This window comes from Notechis scutatus, chromosome 1 (genome assembly GCF_049901735.1).
Source record: "Notechis scutatus isolate UNSWTSFEM ecotype Mainland chromosome 1, rNotScu1.2, whole genome shotgun sequence".
In the NCBI taxonomy this organism is placed as follows: domain Eukaryota; kingdom Metazoa; phylum Chordata; class Lepidosauria; order Squamata; family Elapidae; genus Notechis; species Notechis scutatus.
This window is the reverse complement of record NC_142009.1, coordinates 305575319-305601107: the sequence shown is the minus strand read 5'-3', so window position 1 is coordinate 305601107 and position 25789 is coordinate 305575319. Positions and strand designations below refer to the sequence as shown.

The 25789-nt window shown below is 38.1% G+C and overlaps 1 protein-coding gene across 2 annotated transcripts; it reads left to right on the top strand.

Moving 5' to 3' along the window:
- Nucleotides 1-502: 502 nt before the first annotated feature.
- On the top strand, nucleotides 503-24359 carry CYP46A1 (cytochrome P450 family 46 subfamily A member 1). 2 transcript variants are annotated; one of them, XM_087952149.1, is made up of 15 exons: nucleotides 503-704; nucleotides 4157-4234; nucleotides 5464-5545; nucleotides 6338-6411; nucleotides 7209-7295; nucleotides 7900-8038; nucleotides 8410-8520; nucleotides 10132-10288; nucleotides 11362-11421; nucleotides 14491-14563; nucleotides 16741-16825; nucleotides 18841-18951; nucleotides 19816-19904; nucleotides 20894-20960; nucleotides 22542-24359. In XM_087952149.1, exons 1-15 carry the CDS (start codon nucleotides 577-579, stop codon nucleotides 22692-22694), a joined length of 1494 nt encoding a protein of 497 aa, XP_087808275.1. In that variant the 5' UTR covers nucleotides 503-576; the 3' UTR covers nucleotides 22695-24359. The 2 variants fall into 2 exon arrangements, with proteins under 2 accessions (XP_087808275.1, XP_087808276.1); XM_087952150.1 differs by lacking the exon at nucleotides 11362-11421.
- The last annotated feature ends 1430 nt before the right edge of the window (nucleotides 24360-25789 follow it).

The following is a 25789-nucleotide window of genomic DNA, read 5'->3' as shown; positions in this document are numbered from 1 at the left end:
ATCAGCAGCATCAGCAGCAACTGGCTGTGCAGAATTTGCACCGCAGCTTCTGCCACCCCTCGCCTTTGGAGCGCAGGCTCGCGTGGTCGGTGTTTATGTAGCTGCAGTAAAATACGAAAACCCCGAGACGCGTAATGAACAAAAAGCGCAGGAAGATTTTAGACCGCACTCAGCGGGTCTACGTGATGCGGGAGCGGTAATTTTGACAGCTGCGATGATGTCATCCAATGGGCCAGGCCAATGACTACGCCGACAACAGGCACGGAGAGTTTTAAAGCAGTGTTTTCGCAACCTCAGTAGCTTTAAAAGACTGTGGACTTCAACTTCCAGAATTCCTCAGTCAGCCCTAACCGGCTGCGGAATTCTGGGAATTGAAGTCCACACAACTTAAAGTCGAGTAATACTACTTTAAAAGGACAGACTACGAGATTGACTTTGACGCCTCCCCTTTAGGCGTTACGACCACATGACGGTTACATAAGGATCTCGACCGGGGAAAGAGGAGCAAGCTGTCGCACAGTAGCTAGCGGCGCGCGTTTATCTCTGTGTTATCTCAATTCGCCTTCGCCGTCTATTATGGAAGCGATGTGGAGCTTTTGGCAACTGTTGCTGGCTGTGCCGTTTTTGATGTTGGGCCTCTACTGTTGCTACATTAAAGTAGTTCATGTAAAGTACGATTACATCCCCGGCGCCCCAAGGGCGAGGTAAGAGCAGCTGCGGACGGCAAGGTTGATGCTCGCTCAGCCCACCTCCCCCGAACCTCCCTCAAGGCTTTGAAATTTGCTCCTCCGTGTACGAGTTCGGGAAGGCGGACTCGCCTCCCCCGGTGGATCGGCTGGCTGTCAGCCCGCAGTTGGCTGCCGTAATTCAAGAGTTGCGCGCTGTGCACTGCCGTCACGTGGATAGCTGAAAAGCCAGAGGGAGTCCTTGGTGCTCTCTGAGCATGGTTGTTTTCTGGCAGACATTTCATTACCCAAACAGTGGAACGGATTGCCTTCAGAAGTTGTGGGTGCTCCATCACTGGAGGCTTTTAAGAAGAGTCTGGGCAGCCACTTGTCTGAAAGGGTATACTCGAGGGTCTCCTGCCTGAGCAAGGGGTTGGACTAGAAGACCTCGAAGGTCCCTTCCGACTGTGTTGTCCCAAAGATGCTTTTTCAGGAAGCAACTGGACTTTCTTGTTTTTCCCCCCCTTTGAAGATGTTTCGCTCCTCATCCAAAAAGCTTCTTCAGCTCTGACTGGATGGTGGGGAATGGAAGGATTCAGTCATCCAGTCAGAGCTGCTTGGATGAGAAGCGAAACATCTTCAAAAAACAAACAAACAAACACCCCACTGAAGTCCAGTTGCCTCCTAAAAAGCACCTTCAGGACAACCATGACCTGAATGATTAAGAATCTCTGCAGACTCCAACTCTATTATTCTGTTATTTTTTTATTATTATTATAGTCTAGTGCAGTGTGATGTTAGCCACTACCATTGATGATGCTATCTAGTTTGGGGAATAAAACATCTGCAAGAAAACAACCAAGTTCAGAGAGCATCAAAGATCCCTCATTTCAACCATGAGCCAGGAATATTCTCCTTTATTGAAAATCCAGAAGAAAGATCATCTGCATCACTTCTCTCTGCATCTTTATAGTCTCTGCATGAGTGCCCCTTGCAGGGTTATTCAGAAAAGTTACTCTATTTCCACACTCCCACTCATTTCTCCCACTTTTTTTTCCTTTTGCACATTTTGATAAGCAACATTCATCTGCTAGCAGATTTTAGCCCAGCATCAAATGTGCAGAAGTATTCATTTATGTACAAAATCAGAGTATATTTTTCAGATTGCTTCACTCTGCTTTTTGCTTTGTGGATGATCATTTTTAGTCTTATATTATGACATAAAACAGAGCCAGTTTGGTGCCAAGAAAACTGTTCAGTTGCCAGGAGTAAAAAACTGACTGGAAGATGTATACACAAAATTACAATTAAGCGCCAAAACAAAGAAATAGACATTGTCCATTTCTCCTTCCAATAGCTAAAAAATAAAAATAAAATAGAAATAAAACTAAAATAAAACAAATAAACAATAAATATATAGAATGCCATTTCAATTATCTTGGAAGCCTCTGAATGGTTTTTTGATTTTTTTTAGTACTCCTTCCTTGAGTTTTTAATTGCTGCATAGAAAAAAGGTAAAGTCATTTTTTTCTATCTGGAATTCATTTTGTATGACGCGGCATGTCTGAATGTTTAAATATTTTTACCAGGACCAACAACAATGCCACTAAATTGTGCTGACTCTTGGGTTCTGATTGGGGATTAGGACAAAATGCAAAATTTAAGCCACATCTTTTGTTAAGGTATTAAGATTTAAGAACTGACCAGCAGCAAATAGCTGCTAGATTCTGTGAATCTGATATAATATAGGCTGATGTAACGAGTGATTCAGCATAGTATGGGTATTTCCCTTTAAGACTGGAGAGTAAAGATTCCCTTAAGAGGTGTGTGTATAAAAGGCAGCCATTAGAGGGTGCGGTTCTCTTTCCTTGTGGCCAGTATTCAGTACAGAAATTCTTTGTGTTAGGAAGAAGAAAGCTTGTTTGTAAAGATATTTGGCTACCACATGTATATTGTACATTAAACCACTGTTAATGTCTAAGTCTCTGATTCCCAACTGGCTGACAAACCATGCTCAATGGGTAGCCCTTAATGGGTCTAAGTCTACATGGAGGGAAGTAAGTAGTGGGGTGTCACAAGGTTCTGTCTTAGGCCCAGTACTCTTCAGTATCTTCATTAATGACTTAGATGAGGGAATAGAAGGGGAACTTACCAAATTTGTAGATGATACTAAGCTGGCAGGAATAGCTCACACCCAAGAAGATAGGCTCAAGATCCAGATGGGTCTCCCACTTGTGCAGGGGGTTGGACTAGATGACCTACAAGGTCCCTTCCAATTCTGATTATCTGTTATCTGTGTGCTGTGTATTGCTCCTGGATTGTCTCATAAAGCTGGTCATGCTGCCAAACACTCTGACATCTTTCAGCCATGAAGTCTACAGGTCCGAGTCTGTGCATAGATGGAGCACGTTATGGTTGGTGGCGGTTATATTTCGTATTTAAGGATGATTGTCTCTCCCCGCTCCCACTGCTCCAGTTAGATGAAGCCATGAGTTCCCAATGCATTCCATGAGAAAATCAGACAGGTTCTTTGGCTAGTAAAGTATCCACTAAACATTTGTTTGCTTTTGTCTGGTCTAGTCCTTGGAAATTTGTAAACTAATCCCTGTGGCATAGTATGATATTTGAATCCAACAACTGTGACTTATAAGAAACATGCTTCATCCATACCATAGCTCATATATGCTACACCAATATTTTCCATTTGAAAGTCTCTTGTATTTTTCTACTAATTCTTCTATATTTTTCCTGATGCATTAGGAAAATACATTAAGGAGAAATAAGATAATTGGAGTTCGATACTTATTTTAATCCCTTTTTTTGTTTGGAAGCTTTCACTGTAACACACTGGATTTTTTTTTCCTGATAAAAAAGTTTCTCTTTTGCCTTTTACTCTTCTGGTCAGAAACAGTTTCCATAATCCATATGGTAGGTTCTTAGTTTAAAACACCATGGCATGGACTTCTCCAGACAAATCTAGTAGATGAGTGTTCTTTTTAAATTCAAGCAGCAAGGAATTTGCTGGAGCTGGAACTGATCATCCATAAAGCAAGAGCCAATTTGTATCATGAGACTATGAAGTGATTCAAAAGCAGCATATTTTAGGAACTGATTTGAATCTGTTTCTTTAGCAAATCTGGTTACCTATTAAATACCATTGTCTGGTGGCAGAACCCATTTGTTGTATTCTTTCTTGACTTCTGGGGATAGCATGCATCTTCATTTGTTCTAACGTGGGCTTTATTGTTTGCATTTTTCTTCATTCTTTTTCCTGGGGTTCCTCCCCATGTAAATCTGCTTGCTTGCAGTTCCATCTTTTTCTGTGGAAAAAAATTGTACTATACCTCCCTTGTTATGCATTTTACTGTGAAATAGCCTTATGGAACTCAATGGCAATCTCCATTCTGTCCTCCCTTCATTTGTGATATTTTCTTTTTGGATTGTTATGTGCACATTTAAATCTCTGGCTTTTTTTTTTTCAAATATTACAGTTTTTTCTTTGGTCACTTGCCAATCTTCTGGAGAACGTTGGAAAACAAGGAACTGATGCATGATCTCTTTCTGAAGTGGTAAGTTTCTTGAAAAATCACGTAGCTTGAAAGTAGTTATTTTGAATTATAGTAATTGAGATCTATGCTGCTTCTTCATAGATCTCAGTTGCCTTTATTTTGAGTTCTAAGCCTCCATCTGAATTTTTTCACCTAATTTAATTTGATATAATATAAATTTAATATACATTTAAACCTAAATTTATAAAAATAGTACTTTAGAAAAAAACATAACATAAAATGGAATACAGGTAGTCCTCAACTTACAACAATTCGTTTAGTGACCGTTTGAAGTTACAATGGCCCTGAAAAAAAGTGATTTATGATCGTTTTTCACACAACCATTGCAGCATCCCCATGATCATGTGATCAACATTCAGACACTTGGCTACTTATATTTATGACAGTTGCAGTGTTTGTCAACTCATAAAACATTTTGTATATACGTGTTATAGTTGACAACAGAAAGAAAGGGGCGGGAGTTTCAAAGAGCAGACAGCAGTGTGGACTCGAAAGTACATTCCATTCATATTTTCTTCAAAGACTGATTAGATGACTGAAGCTTCTGCCATGCAAAAATCTAATTGGAGAGCACGATTGATGACTCTTGACTATGGACGTTTTTCATTGGATGATACACCCAGAAGGGTGGCTCCCCTCACTTCTTGAAGGTGACCTGTACAACACACACAAAATTAAATTGATTGCGGATATGGAAGCTTATGCTCACGAAAGCCCCTCAGACTTGGTTTATGATTTAATTGGAGTAACTGCCAGAATCCTGACAGTGTCCTAAGGTCATGTGATTACCTCTGTGACCTTCTGACAAGCAAAGTCAATGGGGAAGCCACATTCACTTAACAACCGTATTACTAAATTAACCACTGTAGTGATTCAGTTAACAATTGTATCAAGAAAGGTTGTAAAATGTGGCAAAATTCACTTAACTGTATTGCTTAACGATAGACATTTTGGGCTTGGTTGTAGTTGTAAGTCGAGGACTTCCTGTACTAATAAAAAAATTGAATACTAGAAATTATCCTTAAAGAAGCAACACCTGTGATGTGATGTTGAGCTAACTATCAACTCATAAAATATTTCTATGGGCTTTTTAGAGTTGCCAACAGAAAGGGAGGGGGCATGTTAACTCCTGATAAATCCTTTTGAAGTTTTGGAAGTTTGGCTCAAGGCTCATGATTTAATTGGGGTAACTGCCAAAATCCTGACACTAACCTTTTTTGTATTCATAGGGCTGAGAAATATGGACCAGTTATACGTTTTAATGCTTTTCATAGAGTCTCATTACTAATATTAAGTCCTGAAGGAGTGAAGGTATGTAAAAGTTGAGTATTCTTTTGCTGTTTGCTTCAAAACTGATATGACATGAGAACTCTGCAGTCAGGGTTGTCACTCTTAATTGAATCCCATGTTAGGTGAGGCAAATTCCTGCCAGCTTCTCACAATCAAAGTCAGTAAGTGAGAGTGCCATAGAGTGTGCAAGAGATGTACTATAGTTTGGGAGGTGGAGCAAGGGCATGAGATTCAGGAAAGATGTAGTGAGGGTCAGAGAGGTACGTGAGGGTGTAAGGCATGTACAAAAGGCAGTGCTGGTGAGGGAGGCTGTTCAATGGTGTAAGGGAGAGACCAAAAAGGTTGAGGAGGATGGAGGGCAGTCTGTGAGGGTGCACGAGAGGCACAGGGTTTGTGAGTCTGGGTCAGGGAAAGTGCGAGGGAAGTGTGGAGAGGGCCAAGGTGAGTGCAAAGGGGTGCATGAGAGGCACTGGTTGGGGAGGGTACATGAGGAAGACTGTGAGTTCAATCCTAGGTAGAGGCAAATATTTCTCTCGCTAGGCACAATGAGAATATATCTGCTGAACAAAACTCTACGTTGGCTACAGGAAGGGCATCCAGCCAGTAAACACTGTGTTAGCTCCATTCTGCTGCCTAGACTCCACCCCGCAAGGGATTATGGGGTTGTTAATATATTAATACTGTATCCAAAACTAAGACAACAAAAGTTCTAGTTAAACTCTTATAAATACTCTCCAAAAATTTATTGTAAAGATTAATATGACAACATTAAACATACTCAGTAATGGACTGATCAGAGGAATTTAATTTTAGGAATATCTGATGTCACCACAGTATTCAAAGGATCCAAGGATATATGGCCGACTTTACAGTATATTTGGTGTAAGGTAAGCTAAAGCAAAATTATATATGACATATTAAAATGCATTAATGGTTGATCAGGAAAACCTTCTAATTCCCAAAATTGCTCTGTAAATACAGTATATTTCATCTACAGCAAAAGTCTTTTATGAAAATTATTTAAATCAGAATTACTATCCAATCTCAATGTGAATTAGTGTAGTACAGTATATTGATGAAAAATAAACTCTGAAGTGCTGGTTTACCTGGCAAATTTCACCCAACAATAAGGTAAAACTAAGGCCCTCAGGAGGCAGTCTAAGGCCTCTAAATATTAGATCAGTAAGGCACTATAGAAGATTTTCATAGTTGTGAGATAATTTCTGTTGACTCAGTAAAATGAACGCACCTCTTATTTTTCACTGAAACTTTTAGCATGTATTTTTCATCAAGATTTGTTCTATTCCTGACTTGAAATGAAATAAATTGAGATAAAGATATTTTGTCTTTGTTTATTAATGTTATTGTAATTTCTTTGATTGATTGTTGTGAGCTACCCTTGGTCATTAAGAGTTGAGCAGCATACAAGTTAATTAAATTATTATTTCCATTGACATCCACTACTGCAAATTGCAATTATTAAGAGATGTTTAATTACTATGGTTTCCAGTTAATGTTAAGATTAGTTTGCCAGATTATGGTGAAAGGAAACAGCATGTAAGAAGGAAATTAAACTCCTTGGCATACCATTTTTCCCCAAACTTGATTTTTGTGGGCAGAATAGGTTATTGAAACTGGCTGAAAAGTACTGTGTACAAGATTTTTGTTCCCTCTCCTTTTTCAGATTTTTAGGGAATGGCTTGGCAACCGATCTTGATTATAATCATTGGCACAAACAGCGAAGAATTATGGATCCAGCATTCAGTCGAAAGTAAGGGGGGAATTCTTGGAATAGATTTATATTTTTTAAGAGATGTCATTTCAAATAGAATTAACCACTGTACATAAATCTTGTTATGCAATGAAATTTCTTTTATTCTCATGCTGTATTCCTCTGCTCCTGTATGATGTTTAAATCTATGTGAATATTCAGAATACATAAATGATGTAGGAGGGTAAATAAGGTGGGAGATATTCTTTTATTAGTTTATTTATTTAATGGATACAAGGACATCCTTGTGTCCTTCATTAAATAAAATTGGAATATATGTGTCTGTGGAGATTCTCAGTCATCCAGGTCATGGTTGTCCCAAAGGTGATTTTTTTAAAGAGGCAACTGGACTTTCTGGTTTTTCTTTGAAAACGTTTCACTTCTAATCCAAGAAGCTTCTTCAGCTCTTCAAAACGTCTTCAAAGAAAAACCAAAAAGTCCAGTTGCCTCTTGAAAAAAACACCTTTGGAGTATATATGTAATTATAGTATACATTTTTTCTAATGGGTTGTACTTTAGTGTCTCTCTTGACTTGATTTATAAATCTATCTTTTTGTACCCAAGAAAAAGCTGTTTTGAAAGCAATGTATCTTTCATTGCACAGTTACTTGATTGGTTTGATGGAGATTTTTAATGACCAAGCAGAAGACCTCATGAAAGTGCTGAATGAAAAAGCAGATGGAGAGATTGAAGTGGATATGATGAACCTGCTCAGACGGTTGACCCTGGACATCATTGCAAAGGCAAATGAATTTCTTTTTCCCAGTAAAATAAGAAAAAATCTCTAATGCAGATTGTCAATACATGGTGAGAATCAAAAGGGCTTTGTGATAATATGTTTCACAAAAAAACAAAGAGCTGGGGAAGATTCATGTTTTACTTCACTAGGTAGTTTTATCTGAGTGTGGCTTTGCAATTGGTTAAAGATAGCTAGCATCTGGTAAGGTAGGCACTATTTACAAAAATCCATGCCATATTATACATAGAGCTTGTTTTTCTGTATCCTTTGTTTAGTTGCAGAGTTTGATATTACTATATTGAGCTATTGCTGTCTAGAAGCAAGCAACTATAAATAAAGATGTCTTATCCTGCTCATTTTTCTCAATATTATCAGGTGGCATTTGGCCTGGAACTAAACACTCTACACTCGGACCAAACACCTTTTCCTCATGCGTTTACCATGGTCATGAAGGGGTTGAGCAAGGAACGAAATCCATTTTTCCAGGTCAGTACAGACTTTTCTCCTTTTCAAAGCTGTCCTGTTGTTGGTCAAATGTAGATGTGGCCTTCACTCAATATTTTGGCCTTTACTTGTCCATAATGCAAACACCATAAGTCTCCAATCAGAAATTCCATCAATGGTAGCCAAGAAATATTGTTCTCTGGTTTGCTAGAGCAGGTTGTTTTCATCTGTTCCTTGCTGAGTGGTGAAGATGATACTCTATGCAATTATATTACCAGTCTTGTTAACACCTAGTATTGGCTTTGTGGCTAGAGGGAGGATGCTGCCTTGAAGAAATCAGGCTAGCTGCACTGTACTAAAACTGGAAAACAAAACTTGTTAAGTTCATGATTGAAGGTATATAATTAAAAATAGCAGTCTTCCAATATTTCAGGGACTGCCACAGAGGGAATTAACCTATTCTCCAAAGTCCCCGAGGGCCAGGCAAGAAGTAATGTTTGGAGACTTATCAAAGAGAAATCCAACCTAGAACTAAGGAGAAATTTCCTCACAGTGAGAACTATTAATCAATGGAACGGCTTGCCTCCAGAAGTTGTGGTTGCTCCATCACTGGAGATTTTTAAGAAGAAATTGAACAGCCATTTGTCCAGAACGGTATATCCTCTTCTGCTTGAGCAGGGGGTTGGACTAGAAGATCTCAAAGGTCCCTTCCAATTCTGTTATACTGTTACTGTAAGTGTGTCTTTTTGTATTTATGGAGTAGGAGAGGATATGATATCAGAACTTCAAGAGATGCAGTTATAGCATAATGTGAAGAGAGTTCACAAACTAAGAAATAAGTTTTATTCTAGCAACAAACACATTGTAGCTCAAAAATTTGGCCAGTTTTTTGGGTTGAACTGGGGTCTGATTGATGTCCTATCAAGTCCTTGCTGATTCTTAACGATCATATAGAAATATTTTCTCTGTGATGATGTTCCTAAGTTAGTCTTTCAACTAGTTTAAAAATTGAAGGTCTTTATTAACTAATTTATAAGATCCTCATAAACATTTGATATAATATAAAACTATTATATACTTTCTAACTTTTTCATACATTCACTAACTATTTCTTCCAATGGTGTTCAGTTCTTCGGCACTGCAATTGAGTATTTACTTTGATGCAGATCCTCCTTTATTTCCCTTTTCTTTTCCCAGTTTTATAGCCTTCTTGAGAGACCTAAGTTTTTGTATAATGAGGATCAGGCTGGACTGGAAATGTATCTGAATTAACTATGTATGATTGGTCCAGGCAGGACTACCTAGAAATACCTGATGTATGCACAAAATAGTTTGCACGTTGAATGTTTTGGACATACCTAATAAGAAGCAAAGAATGGGAAAATAAGCATGTAGAAAATTGTGTACAGAAGCATTTATGTGTCCTGATCTACAAATCCCTAACCTGTATTAAAATGATGTATTTATAAAGTTCTGTAATGTAGGCACTACTTCTGACTAGATAATGTTTTGTAGGAATTGTGGTCTGTTTTTCCTTAAATAGAATTGAACCATGTATTTAGACTTCATCAATCACAATTCATGCTGACAGCCTCTTAATAATAATGTTAAAGAATGCCCTCCTTCTTACGATGATTTTTGTTATTTGCTTAGTATCTGCCAAGGAATAGAAAAGAGATACAGGAGGTTCGTGAAAGTCTCCGTTTGCTGCGTCACACTGGAAAGGAGTGTATCTCACAAAGGCGGAAGGCCATCCAGAATGAAGAACCTGTCCCATTAGATATTCTCACCCAGATATTGAAGAGTGCAGGTAGACAATTGTTTACTGGAAGAAGCTTAATAACTATGCATTTGTCACTTTGAATAGATTAATATTTTACAGTCTTTTCAATTTTCTAGAAGAAGCCACAATGCATTGGGCTCACATTCTAGAAGCTTATAGGTGCTGTGCCAAAGGTTCCCAAACAATACCTCTTTGGAAGAAACCCATTTTATAGATGGATTTGAGAATTTCTTCTTTGAAGGACAATTAATTAACCAATAGCAGAAAACCTGACATCCATGAAATGCAGCTCAATTCACTAAGTGAGCCAAACAACAATGTTCAGACCAAAGGAAAGTTATAAAGAAAATTCAAAATGCATGATAGGGGAGATCACACAAAGAAACAAACCAATTGATATAAAAGAGACACTATGGGGGAAACTATTATATACTTTCTCACTTTTTCATACATTCATGAAATAGAGTTATCTACTGTTTTGCTCAGTGCGGAATTGTTTACATACTTACTACTTTTCCAACTTTATATCAAATGTAGATGTCATTGCCATTTTGCAATGTTTTTGCCTCTGGTCAAAACCACAGATATCTCTTTCTGTTTTTTTTTCTGCTTTGGTTTACTTTCAGAAGCTTGAAAGTAATTTCCAAATAAATGTTTATGAAGATCTTATAAATTAGTTAATAAAAACCTTCAATTTTTGAACTAGTTGAAGAGAGGAAGTGTCCTTTATTTTCAAAAGTTCACTTAATCAAAGATAAAGTCATTATGACAATGCAAAGAAGATTTATATTGTATACTTTAATTCAAATTTTCATCAGTAAAAATGTCAAAATGAAATTTATTAAGATTGCATTTTTATAAAATATTTTGATAATTTTCTGCTTGAATGTCTTGCATCTGGAATTAGAATAATAGGAGTTAGAATACTAAATAGAACTGGTTTTATGCATTCTTTTAATATCTCTTCCCTTTTGTTCATCTGATATTTCTTTGAATAGCCCAATTATGCTTCCAATAGTTGCTGTATTTTTTAAATGCTGCTGAATTTGTATTGATATCCTTTAGATAGCTTTCTTCTGTTTCTTTCTTGTCTGTGACAGATCAGGAGGGATCGGATGATGAAAATATGGTAGACAATTTTGTCACCTTTTTTGTGGCAGGTTTGTAAATTTACAGCTATTTACTTTTAATTTACAGCTATTCCAATTTAACAAACAAAATGTCTTCCATGTGTATTCCAGTACACTGTAATATGAATTGGTGGGATATGGACAGCAGTTGGTTTGCAAAGTAGGTTTTTGATTAGAGGCACTAACTTGAAATAGCAAGAGCATGCTTGGGGTAAAACTGGACTTTGGTTGGGCTTGTGACATAGTGGCCAAAAGAGCTCTTAATGTAAGCAGAAATGCTGCACGTGGCACAGGTTCAACTAAGTTGTTCCACAATGTCTCTATCTTACTAGAAAGCACAATGTGGAAGCCTCAGTCAAAGCTGACTCGCGTCAAATATTTTATTTATTCAGAATAAAAGGAAAATTAATGATGAGATTACAAATTTAAAAATGCAAAAATATTATAAAGAAATTTTTGAAATACTGGAAAATTAAAAAAAAAGTGAACTATAAGATAGAGATGACAGTTAAAGTGCAAATATAAGTGATAAGCCAAGAGAAAGGCCTGGATAATGACACTTTATACTGGATTTACCCAAAAGGTTTACTAAAATCTCAAAAAGCTTTGGATGGGAAAAAAATGGAGAGGGATTAAATTTATGATAACATCTGAATGAATTAAAGATCAAGATTGTTATAGGCAAAAGGAAGGAGTACCTTTTGGTTTGTTTGATAGCAATTAAAATAAGTTATAAGTTATATATAAGTTATATGAAATTCTGGAAACCCTTTACAAACTTTTGGCTGCCATCAGGACCAAAATGTTAATGATTTGCCTATGGATAAGGAATGGTTATGGGAAGAAGAGATACTTGTATGTACCATTATGGGGATAAAGAATTACTAAGGTTGTACTTGTGATGAAGATCAGAAGTCACTTTTTAAATTTCTTTCTTTCTTTCTTTCTTTCTTTCTTCTTTCTTTCTTTCTTTCTTTCTTTCTTTCTTTTTCTTTCTTTCTTTCTCTTTCTTTCTTTCTTTCTTTCTTTCTTTCTTTCTTTCTTTCTTTCTTTCTTTCTTTCTTTCTTTCTCTTCTTTCTTTCTTTCTTTTTCTTTCTTTCTTTCTTTCTCTCTCTCTCTCTCTCTCTCTCTCTCTCTCTCTCTTTTTCTTTCTTTCTTTCTTTCTTTCTTTCTTTCTTTCTTTCTTTCTTTCTTTCTTTCTTTCTTTCTTTCTTTCTTTCATTTTTTGTTCTGCCTTTATTTTTCTTTCCCCTAGTGAGTTTAGTTTGTATTATCTTATTGTCCTTTAAAAAAAAAATCAATAAAACATGTTCTTAAAAATAGTAGAATAATTGTACAACACCAGGCACATATTATTATATCTAGTGGACATGTGCAAAGGAAAAAACATTGGACAAAAATACATACCTTGTTATAAAAAATGTTAAAGCAACACATAGAGTATAAGCAGAAATATTTATGTTAGGCATAATACCAGAAAAATACAAGAAAGGGAATATATACTTAATATTACATGTCTTGATGACAGCAAGATTTGTATATATACAACACTGGAAAAATGAGGAACCACCCATAGAAGAAGATGTAATTAAAAAAATACTAGATTGTGCAGAAATGGATAGGTTGACATTAAAGATAAAAGATAAAGAAGATACAGAATATTTTCAAACATGGGATTTATTTTATCAATGGTTTGGACCATAGAAGTAGAAATTAGAAATTGGAAAAATGCTATTCTGTATGTTTTATGTTTAATATGTTGTTATATTATATACTATTATTTAAGCAAATTAACCCAGACATTATACTGTTCATAAAGCACTTATGTATGTTAAGGAAAATATATGAATAAACTGTTAAAAACAGTAGAATAATTGTACAAAAAGGAAGCTTAAGTCCTACATGAAGAGTATTAGAAAATAGATTAACCTCCCAATAAAACTAATGAGAGTTGGATATAGAGGAAGATTTGGAATTTGCCTGGAACACAGTGAAAATGTATAAAGTGGCACAATAATGCCTGAAGCTAAGCATGGATTTTATGAAAGCAAGCATAGTTTGCTAGGCTAGAAAGGTATGGGGAAGTGTTGATGTAAACTAAATCGAGCTGTTTCCTTTTCTTTTTCTTACAACTTAATTTTGTTAGTTTTCTATTTCTTTCTCTTTATACATTGCATAATCTTTCTTATTGTGGAAAGGAAGCTGGGATGCACATGGCTATATTGAACCAAACAGATTCTTACTTTGCCATGGAAACAAGCATCAATTATAGCCAGCTTTCCAAGTTTTGCTTGGATATTTTAAATTTTAGATAAACGTAATGGTGCTCATACTGAAATTATAATTAGGTTGCTGAAAACCATGGACACTTCACACACAGGATTGCTCCCCTATCAGCTACACTATCCTGAGATCTTGTGCCACCATGCAAATGCTGGCACTGATCTTGGAGTGGGCTAGTTCCTCACTGAATTCTTGCCTTACTTTTCTTCCTGGCTACTGAGTTGCAGCTGCTCAGATAGATCCTGTAAAGGAGATGTTGACTTGGTAGCTTTTCTACTCAGTAGTCCAGGAAAGACTTGTTTACTCAAAAGCTTACCAAACTGTTTGTGCATATCTCTTTGTCTTTCTCTCAGAATAAACAAGCCAAAACCTTCTGGCATCTATTTTAATATGTGGGACCACTGATGGATGACAATAGAATAGAGTAGAGTAGAGTAGAGTAGAGTAGAGTAGAGTAGAGTAGAGTAGAGTAGAATAGCAGAGTTGGAAGGGACTTGGAGGTCTTCTAGTCCAAGCCCTGTTAAGGCAGGAAACCCTATACCACTTCAGACAAATGGTTATCCAATCTCTTTTTAAAAACTTCCAGGATTGGAGCATTCACAACTTCTGGAGGCAAATTGTTTCACTGGTTAATTGTTCTAACTGTCAGCAATTTTCTCCTTAATTCTAAGTTGCTTCTTGTTCTACCCTCACCATTCGTGGCAATAGTGTTTGTCACTCTACTGGAAATGTTTTAAGTTGGAGTACTCTTATAATTTGATACTTTTAAATTCTGCCTGTATTATTTCAGTTAATAAATTGTTATTTTTCCATAGGTCACGAGACCACTGCCAATCTATTATCTTTTACTATTATGGAATTAGCACGGCACCCAGAAATAGTTACAAAGTAGGTATGCTATTGTACTGTTTATTTTTCTGAACTTATATATGATTATATTTCTTCCCAGGCTGAAGGTTTTATTAAAAGACTTGGAGCCAATTCAGGCTGCCCTTTGGCTTGTTTAGAATCCCATATTCCTTTCATCGCACACATGCTTTGCTTTCTGATTGTTGTGATTTGTTGGAAATTGTTTATATTTGGAAAGACATAGTCTTCATCAGCAATAGAATTATTGGCTATGTATCTGTGTGGAAGGATGAACCATCAAGGAACATAAAAAATGTTATGCAAAACTGTTAGTGGTTGTTTTTTTCCCCTCTGGGAAGGTCTGATGTTAGGTAGGCATATAAAATTGACTATCTGGACTACCACATTTTCAGTGATAGAACAAAAAAAGATGGGGAGTTAAAACTCCTTAGAATCACCTGCAATCTGGTATGTAGATTTTGAAACTATAAGAAGCCAAAGAAGATAGACAGTAAAAAAGGGGAGGTATTTATATTTGGCAGGACATGCTACTGGAGTAAAAGGCATTGGAATGGGAATATGAACTATGGAAGCAATGACTGAGAAGCAGACAATCCATGACCAGGAAAAAGAAGCCAAGAAGAAGCCTAAGGCAACTGAAGTCACAGAAGGACTCTAAAAAAGAGGCAACAGAAAAGAAACTGTAGTTTGGTCTATAGATGGTGGCAGAGAAAAGACAGAATAGTTCAGGTGCTAGACATCTAGATAAATGTGTGTTAAGGAAAGAGTTTAGCATGCCTGGTCCTGTGTTGTAATTGGGAAAAGGAAGAAACTCAAAGCTACTATGTATGTATGTATGTATATGTATCTATGTGTGTATGTATGTGTACACACACACACACACACACACAAAAGAGGCAGACATCACGATCTCTGGAACTTAAACTATATTATCTACTTAGCTTTCATTAGCCTCTGCTAACATCGTCAGAGTGTAAACTAACATTGAAGAGGTATTCACCTTTATGCATCCTTGATCAATTTAGCCATTGTGCATGTAATAGGCCCACCCACCCACCTGCCACCTGTGATTAGCTCTATCGTTTTTACTTCAGACATGTTAATCAATGGAGGCTTAACTCCTATTGCCTCCTCCCCATCGCGCCCCGCTTAGGCTGCCCATCCACAGGAAGTGGTGTTGGACTATTACTTTGGTGGCATTCTCTCTGGCCCCCTCCTCACACCAATGGACCTCCACCTCACAGGCACATTTGATATATCAACTGGATTCATTTGTTGTTTTGCCCGTGATCTTGTAATCGGCTGGCTCGTTCCTCGTTATCCATGTCTGTTATGACTTGAGGCAGCCCTGCCAGATTCCTCTGTATTTGGCCTGGACTGGCTATACCTTCTCAGGATGAATCTACATGCCCAAAATCTGACAATCTGCATGGGAGCACAGAACTATGAAGGTAATTAACTGTTTTGAATCTTGAAAGTGGGTAGAACATATGCAGGTATTTATTTATTCACTTGCCTACTTACTGTAGTATGTATAGACCACCACAATCATGAGACTCCAGGCTATATACCAGGGGTGGGTGGGATTCTACAGGTTCGCACCTATTCGCTAGAACCGGTTGTTAACATTCTAAGCAGTTCGGAGAACTGGTTGTTAGAAGAAATTACTGGCCTAATCCTGTAAGGAAGGCAGGAAGGAAACATTCTGGTGTTGCTTACAGAAACTGCCTCTCCATTAACTCTTATTACATTCTTGGCAGGACTAGACTTCCTGTCTCTGGAATGTCTTGTTTTTTCCCCCCCTCCTTTGCTGGTACTTTGCTTGTGTGGAGTGACCATTCAAAGTTACAATGGCACTGAAAAAAGTGATTTATGACCGTTTTTCACACTTATGACTGTTGCAGCATCCCCACAATCATGAGAGGCCAGGCGAGGAGATTCATGCCTCGCTGTGAGTGATGTTGAGTTGGCCATGCCCAGCCAGTCACATGACCACCAAGCCATGCCCACCAACTAAGCCATGCCCACAGAACTGGTTGTTAAAAAAATGAATCCCACCCCTGCTATATACAACAATGAAAACAAATAGTGTCATTATAAATGTTTGCTAGTCCCATCAAATAAAACATTATCCACATTCACAATTAGTCAATGGGTTTTGGCTAAACCACGTTTCTTCTGCCATTGCATTTTAGACTTCAGGCTGAAGTCGATGAAGTTATTGGTGTGAAGAGAGACGTTGCCTACGAAGATCTGAGGAAACTGAAATATTTATCACAGGTACACTTGAATAATAAATTTACAGATAATCCAAGATTTTGACCCCACCTTTCCGTGCTTCTATCCTGATAGTAAGTGATAAATTTGTTTCTGAAAGAAATTTGAAAAAATGGCTCTTGGTATCATTAAATGCCATGACAAAAACATACTGGGATTTTGATGCTGTGAAATCTCTGTAAGAACATCTAATTACAAAGTGAAATCTTCACACCCAGTACTCATCTTTAAATCAAGTACTTTTTTTTGCTTCGAATGTTAGGTTGTATTGGGACATTATTTTTATGATTATTATTATGATTGTTTCAATTTAATAGAAGTGCCCACTCCAGTGAACCCTGGGCAGCTTAGCAAAAATATTGTAGTAAATTAAATCAATTAGGAACATAAAACAAAACAAGACAGCCTGGACCAAAAATAACCATTAAAACAAAGCACGATGACTCCTTCACACATTTACCCTAGACCTAGGACCACATTTTTAAGGGCTTTATGGAAATCCAGAGAAAGGACAGCTTATATTTTTTTTGGGGGGGGGGAATGCTGTTCAGAAGAAGAGAAGGCTGTCTTTCTAGGTTCTATAAGATGACAACATATATACCCACTTTAAATATGCCAGGGTGGGCAGAAACAGTGGGAGTAAGGCAGCTCTTAGTCAAGACTTTGCCACTGCTATGTATAGAATTCAAAAAAGTATTACAATGCAGTAATTTATGATAATGTTATAATTGTAACTGACATATTCATTTCCTATGGGCAGTGTGTACTCTTGCCATTCATGTTCTGCTTCTGTTCTCTTTACTTGGCTATGATAATCCAGAAACAGAAGGCAGATTCTTTTTTTTTTTTAAATTGAAAATTAGACTGAGAGACTGGAAAGCATCAGTCATTTCTTTCAAAAGGCTGGTTTTATTTCTATGCTCATCTGGTTTAGGAAGCAGCTGGTCGGTGCAGCAGCTCTTAAAACAGAGAGGAAACAAGAAAGTGATAGCAGCCTAAGTAGAAAGGAAATGTTTTCTTATTATTTATTGTTAAATGCATATCCCACCTTTATTTTTTGCAGCTCAAGGAGCAAGTAATGCTTGCAGCAGGAGCAAGTAACGCTCCTGCTTTCAATTTCCCTACAACCACCACCTGTGAAATGAGTTGGAGTGAGAGAGAAGGACTGGCCCAAAGTCACCCAGCCAGTCTTTATATCTCAGGGAGGTCTAGAGTTCTCAATCTCTTCATTCCAGCACCTTGACTACTGCACTAAATTGGCTCTCTGACATATTGCTTATGTCCAAGGATCCAAAACTGCCTGAAGAGTGCTCCCACTTTTCAGGCTTAGAAGGCATCAGTAGACAATCATGGCAGCAAATGAAACTTATCTACCCAGCTAGTTGGGGGATGAAGTTTTTGATTAGCTAAGAAGAATTCCTCAACATGGTGACATGGCTCTTCCATGGTACATGTGCTGTTCCATCTTAGTCCTCATCAGCTTTAGAATCTACCATCTGATGCAGCATGTAAAAAAAACCCCTGCTTATTCAACTCACACCATTAAAAAAAAAATCGTCTAAATTTGCCATTTGCAATCTCTTGCTGGCTTCCCCATTAATTTTGCTTATTGGAAGCTGGCAGTGAAAGTTGCAAATGGTGATTATGAGACTGTGGGACCCTGAGACATCATAATGATCAAGTTGCCAAGCTCTCAAAGCACAATCACAAGACCACAGTGGTGCTGTGATGGCTGCAAATACAATGCTTGGTTGTAAATTCCCCTTGTTCTGTGCCATCCTAACTTCAAATTGCCGCTGAACAAGTGGACGTTATGTGAGAACTACATGTACCTACTTGCTAGAGCTGCACATATATCATTTAATGTGTTTCTCTAGTATGATGGTTTTAATTCTTGTAATTTTGCATGATTTGATTTGCTGAATTTTACCTTGCCTTCAGATTATTTTTAGTGAAAAGCAGACAAACAGTTGAGGGGACAACCCACTATTAAAAGAAAAGCTGGCTCTTACTTACAGGTTCTCAAAGAAATCCTACGGTTATACCCACCAGTTGCAGGTGTTATGCGCTGGACAGAGAAGAAAAATGTAATTGAAGGAATTGACATTCCAGCAAACACCACCCTATTTGTGAGTCTGTGCAGTCTTCTGTCATATATGCCACTTAAATGATAATGAGTAGAAAGCAAATGTTATGAATAGATGACTGGTGAATTGTCCACTAATGTCATAAATGGATTTTATATCTAGATTAGGCACAAATCCATAGTGCTGGAAGGGGATTTTAGAATGTTGAATCCAGCTCAATGGCTTACTGAAGAGATGTTTGACTAGCCATCTTTGAATATCTAGTAAAAGGCAGGCTGTAACTGCTCTGGAATATTGATTCCACTACTGAACTGCTTCACTGCTGAATTCCCCCCCCCCCCCTTCAATTTTTGATCTCCTTTTCTATAACACAAACCTATGTCCTACATTCTGTAGGAGACAGCTTTGACTTTTTCATTGTGACTTCCTTTCACAGTGAAGAGCTGTGATGGTGCAGTTGTTAGAAGGCTAATTCTGCTGACTGCCAGCAATTCGATTCTGACTGGCTCATGGTTGACTCAGCCTTCCATCCTTCTGAGGTTGGTAAAATGAAGACCCAGATTGTTGGAAGCAATATGCTGACTCTGTAAACCGCTTAGGGAGTGCTGCAAAGCACTATGAAGCAGTGTATAAGTCTAAGTGCTATTGCTATTCTTTCAGATTGAATACTGTTGTGAATTATTTGTGAGTTTATTTATTTATACATACAGGCATACAGAGTTTACAAGGACAAAATACTCACATAATCCTGAAATCAAAATAGCAGCAAGGATTTGTTTAAGGCTAGCCCAAAGGCAAACATTAGAAATTCATTAAAATATGAATTTGCCCATACCTGTGAACAGCCCCAGTTATTTTCAGGTGGCTTTATTTTTATCTCTGCCAATGTCTGTCTTCCCTTGATAGTTCAGTACCTATCTCATGGGACGCATGGAAAGATATTTCAAGAATGCTCTGACCTTTGATCCTGATCGATTTAGCAAAGACAAATCAAGGTGACCTCTGTGTTTAAAATTCTTTAATCTGAAGATTTGAAATGTTGCAAAATTATCAGAAACTTTTGTGTAAAAATCTAATTATTTTCAAAGTCAAGCAGAAAATGCCATAAACCTTCTGCAGCGAAAGGAGGGATTTTCAAATAGGTTGCTCTAACTTTTTCCAGTAAACAAGCTTTTCTTGCATAAGTAATAAGAGTTGTTATTTGTTTAATGTAATCACTTGATGCTACCTCCTGGAGCTCGATGAAACCCTGTCCAGTGTAGGAAGCCATGTACAAGTCTTTTAGAATAGTAGGACGATTTGGTGATAATGTGTGTCTTTTACACCAGGTGTTCCACATCTAAGTTGGTGAATGACATTGGGATGTGTGCTTTACTACAGCAGTCCCCAATCTTTGCCACTTGATGGTGGGGTTGGGGGGAGGGAGAGGAGAACTGGGTCACCCAAGTGGTGGGCTGGCATACAGCACACGCAGGGTGCATGTGCATGCATGTGCAGCTCAACTTGCACAACTTGAGCTGTGTGCACATATACATGTGTGTTGGCCTACTGTAAATAGGCTGTGGCCTCGTAGCAGGCCACAGCCCAGGGATTGTGGAGACCCATGCTTTATTAGATATTTAAGAATTATTGATAGAAATTAGTTTTGGGGGCCTGTTCATCTCTTAAAATTACAAGTAAATATCAGTATTGACAACATTCTGACACATACTGTAGTCATTTCCTAAAACTGCTGTTATTTCCTAAGCTGCTGTTAAAAGCGAGGTACTACGTTAAATTAGTTTGTAATCCTAATGACTATGCAGTGCTTTCTTCGAGAAATAAAAAATGTAAATATGATTATCCTCACTTTGCAGAAAGCACAAATAATAGTATTCTTAAAAAATGAAGGGTTGCTCTATAAAACAACATTTCTAAACAGTTGTAGTATCTTAGATGAATAGCACAACCGAAACAATTTTCTGCTTTGTGTGGTTTCTTCTAGACCTTATTTTTCCTATTTCCCATTTTCGCTGGGACCTCGTTCATGTATTGGACAGTTATTTGCTCAGGTGAGTAAGATAATTGCGTTAAGAATGTCTACTCCAATACTAGTATTTGTTCCTTTTAAAAGAGAGGTGGAGAACTTGCGTATGCTCCTGATCCATTCTTTCAGTCTCTAGAGCAGGACTCCCCAACCTATGGACCATGGCCCACTAGTGAGACATGAGGGGTTGCAACCGGGCCATGGAAACAGCTAGCAAGCACGCACATGTGCACACGCATCCTCACTTGTGTGAGCAGCAGACGAGCGAGTGCACGCACACTCCATTTCTTTGAGCGGCATGCACCCTTACTAGCCACTGATGCTAACCAAAAGCCATGGTGGTGTAATGGTTAGAATGCAGTATTGCAGGCTACTTCTGCTGATTGCCAGCTGCCTGCAATTTGGCAGATCAAATCTCACCAGTCTCAAGGTTGACTCAGTCTTCCATCCTTCCAAGGTTGGTGAAATGGGGACCCAGATTGTTGGGGGCAATATGCTGACTCTGTAAACCACTTAGATAGGGCTGTAAAGCACTGTGAAGCTGTATGTAACTCTGTGCTATTGCTATCCCCTCTCCTCCCCTACCAGTCCGCAAAGCCGGAAACATTGAGGAACTCTACTCTAGAGCAGCTAAATCCACAGAAATAGCAGAGAGATTGGAGAAGGGGTTATAAGAGAGTAAGCAGGCACATAATGGGCTGTTTCTGTAATGTAGTCAGGACTGCTGATGCCACCATGTTCCGTTCAATGTGTATCTTTCATTGTGTGCCTGCTTACTCTCTTGCAATCCCTGCCTCTTCAGTGAATGTAGATAGAAACATTGGCTTATTGCTAATTATGCCAGTGCCAGGAGAAGCATTGCACAGAGTGGTGGAGTGGGGAAGCTGAAGTGAAATCTTTAGAAGGAAAATAAAAACTGAAGGTATAAAACTTGTTAGTCATCAATTGTCAGATATCCCAGCATTGAGCTGACCATTTCCAGAAGTGTGGGAAAAAGGAAAGCAGTCACCAATTATGATCACTAAATGAGGACTACAGATATGGTAGTGTGCTTTCCTTTTCCCCATTCCCCAGGTACTGTATTCCTTTTAAAAAAACAAAGGAAATGTGAATGAACAGGGTTTAAAAAAATTAAGAGAGATTGTCAATATCTGTTTCAATTTTCTGTGAGTCTCAGTCTCTGTTTTGAATGGACCTAATCATTGAAGCTTGGATTACAGTTATTCTTGGAATCCTATTTTTTTTCCCCAAGACTCTTCCTCGTGACCACATTAACATGCACCACTTCAGTTTTGAATTGTTTTTTTTTTAAACTTCACATGTAATGAAAAATTCTCATTACATGTGAAGAGCTCAAAATCTAAAAAGTGTTTATTTGATAAATAAAAGACTGGAAGATTAGAGCAGGCATTGAAGTCTATGACATTCCAGATGTTGGTTAAGCTCCTAGCAGTCCCCACCAACATGGCCAACAGTAAGGGGTAGAGGAAGTTCTCATCTCGGGGCTAATGATCAGTCCCTGAATGAAGAAGTCAAAAAGTGTGTGTGTGTGTGTGTGTGTGTTTAAAAAAATTCACCCTTTCTTCTTCTTTTTTTTTCATGCAAGATGGAAGTTAAAGTGCTGATGGCCAAATTTCTGCAGAGGTTTGAATTTGAGCTGGCTCCACCACAGAGCTTTAAAATTCTAGATATGGGAACCCTGAGGCCACTTGATGGTGTAACATGCAGACTGAAACCACGGCATCAGTTTAATTTTTAAAAAGAGGAAATGTTGTCATTTGGGCATTTAGGTTCACAGTATCTTTTAAATTGAACCAGGGTGTTTTAAAGAGCATTTCAAGCAGCAATCGAAAGGCTGGTTATGATGTTTACATTCAGGTTCACCTGACTATTTTAGATTCTAAAGTAGTTGATTCTCTGAAGCTCAGGAGTGTCAAACTCACACCGTCACGGCAGTGTCACATGATGTATTAGAACTTTTTCACCCTTCGCTAAACTGGTGTGGGCGTGGCTGGCACTTGACAAATCTGGCCCACAGGCCGGGAGTTTGACAGCCCCGCTTGATCAATTATCTGATCCTGTCACTGCTGCTGTTTCAGTTGCTCTTTTCCCATGGGACTGCCTACATGCAAAAGACTAGAAAAATAGATGCTTAGAATTAGACTTGGAAAATACCTTGGACATTATCTAGACCAGGGTTGTCAAACTCGTGGCCCGCAAGCCAGATGCGTCATGCACTGGCCACCTGGTTTAGCGAAAGGGAAAAAATTGTGATACTTCACATGACAACAATGTGTCACCGTGCGTTTGACATCCCTGATCTAGACCAATCACTTGCCTATTATAAAACCCACTGTATCTTTAATAGATGACCATGCCTTTGGCAATGAGCTTACCCTTCATGTGACAGCTTGTTCCTAGAACGGATGTCTCATACTGCATTTATCATACTTGGAGATGCCCAATAGGCAAGGGAAGTGGCAAAACTCGGGAAATTTTCTTAGATTTGTATCTCATCTTTATTTTGTACAACTCAAGGCAGTGTGCATAATGCTTCCCCCTCCTACTTTTCTCACAAACTGTGATGGGCTGAATTGCAACTATCTTTGCTTGGGTAGAATTTCTGTAGTTAAGAAGAATGTCCCATTGGCCAAATCTCTCTGAATATATTTCATCACCATCACTGCCACCTTACTTGAGTGAAGAACAGCTGTTAAAAATGTGAACACAAAATACATATTTCTACCAAACTAAATTTTCAGGGTTCAGATTGATATAATAAATTTCTGGAACTGGAAGAATGAAATATGAAGATATTTCTATTTGAGTTCTGCTATGGAATATGCATAGGGGTACATTATATATCCAGGAAATAAGATATGACAGAGGTGATTACTTAAATCACTAAATCATGAACATTTTGTCATGTTGTTAAGCCTTTTAATTGCTCTTTTATTGTTCCTTTGTCCATATCACAATTAATGCATCATTTCTTAGCTTTCTGATTTAATAGTTGCATAAATGATGTAAGGGTTTTTATTATATGACTGCTTTCTGATATTTATTCCTTAATATTTCTTAAGGTATCAGACGTATGTTGGGGGGAGAATCATATTGCTTCAAATATGTACTTGCATCAGAAAACAAACAAAGAACTGTTCCCAACAGAAAACAAGGAATAAAAATGTTTTTATTATAAATGTCCATAATTTAAGCCAAAAGTAATATTTGTATAAAAAATGTAATATAATGTAAACCAAAAATAGAACCATCTTCCTCAGCTAGTAGGACTATCCACTTACTGTTCTAACTACAAATCAGGACTCTGGAGAGAGACTAACATATTGTTTCAAAGATTAAAATATAATGTACTGTGTTATACAAAATGCATAGTTAATAAACATCCTCACCCAGAAAATACCCTCATCCATACTTTGAAACTATGATTGAACATTCTAAACATAAGGATTGTTTCAAATACAGAGAAGTAAATTAAAGTGGTTTGTCTGTAACACAAAGCATATGTTGTCTAGTTGGCCTATTTCTTTGGCTATTTTATTTTGGTTATGGACCAAAATGTTTCAAATGGAAAGTGCTTCAACTGTATCATTCTGTTTTAAGCTGATGTGGTTGCAAGTTGATTGGATTGCGGAGTGGGTGGATAGCTTTTTAATTCTCCAAATCTAGAGAATAGAACAAGAGAGATTCGGGTTAGCCTGCCAGAAGTGCGGTTGGAGGGATAAGGGTATTTGGTGGAAGTTTAGGAACAGTGGTCATACAGAAGCAAGTGGCAGAGGGAGGGAACCATTCTGGGACAGTTGGCGGTTAATAAGCTACTCAAAAACAACAACTACAAAGTATGCTTTGAACTGTGGCTTTTGGGATACTGTGTCTAATATTAAGAGCTGGGATGACTGCCTGTTCCTAATGAAGGCAACTCAATTTCAGTAACTAAAAAAGCTACTTTATTCATTTTTTACATTTATTCCTAAATCGGGGGCCAGAGCTTATCCTTCCATGATATCACCACATCAGACTAAGCCACTACAGGTTACTAAGAATAAAAGCAAGCGGGGTGATCCCTGACTGGAGGAAATTTGCCAGGTGAGCCTTGCAAACTTCCTCGTGAGCCCATGGAGCAGATTTCCAGTAGGGCCTGCTTCCTCTGGGGAATTGGCCAAATATCCCCATCTTAGCAAGAATAGTCCCTTCCTCTTCTCCTTCCCCTTCCAAGGAAACCCTTTTACAAAGGTCCAGTTTCCCTTCTCCTAATTCTGTCCAGAAGAGCAATCCTCAGCCTGATGAGATTACAGCAAGCCCCAGACTTTCTGCGCAGGTAAGAATGGGCTGGGGAACATCGCTCGGATGTCATGTCACTAAATGGAAGCTAACATCTGAAACCAGAAAGGCTACTTCATGGTGGTGCTTTCATGCTTCCCAAAAATCAGAAATCAGCGATGCAAATGGATACAATTTGGAAGGACAATGGAAGAGAAAAAGTGCTTTCCAAGACTTTCTCTTTAATTTCAGAGAGAAAGCTCTATCGAGGGATTAAGCATCGGCACCACCGTCCTGACACGTCATCAGTCAATCAATCAATGAAATGGCTGTGTGCAGGCTGCCATCCGGGACTGTGGAAGGCCTTTGTCCTTCCATCCTACTGTGTTCCTCCTTTCCTATAGAAAGGACTGCCTGATTCCTTCCAGGACACAACAGTATTTTCTCTAACTCAATGGGGGAATTATTCTTAATGCTTCTTTGCAAACTTTCAAGAGAATTAAAAGAAGAGCCTGGGGGTGGGGGTGGGGAACCCATTGGAAGGAAACTATGTGACGACAGCCTGTTAGCTACAAT

Bases quoted from the DNA above. Each gene is read 5' to 3' on its own strand.
- CYP46A1 (XM_087952149.1), top strand. From the start codon at position 577: ATGGAAGCGATGTGGAGCTTTTGGCAACTGTTGCTGGCTGTGCCGTTT. The intron at 10,289-11,361 runs GTAGACAATTGT...TGTCTGTGACAG, and splicing joins CCAGATATTGAAGAGTGCAG to ATCAGGAGGGATCGGATGAT. The intron at 16,826-18,840 runs GTACACTTGAAT...TCTTACTTACAG, and splicing joins AACTGAAATATTTATCACAG to GTTCTCAAAGAAATCCTACG.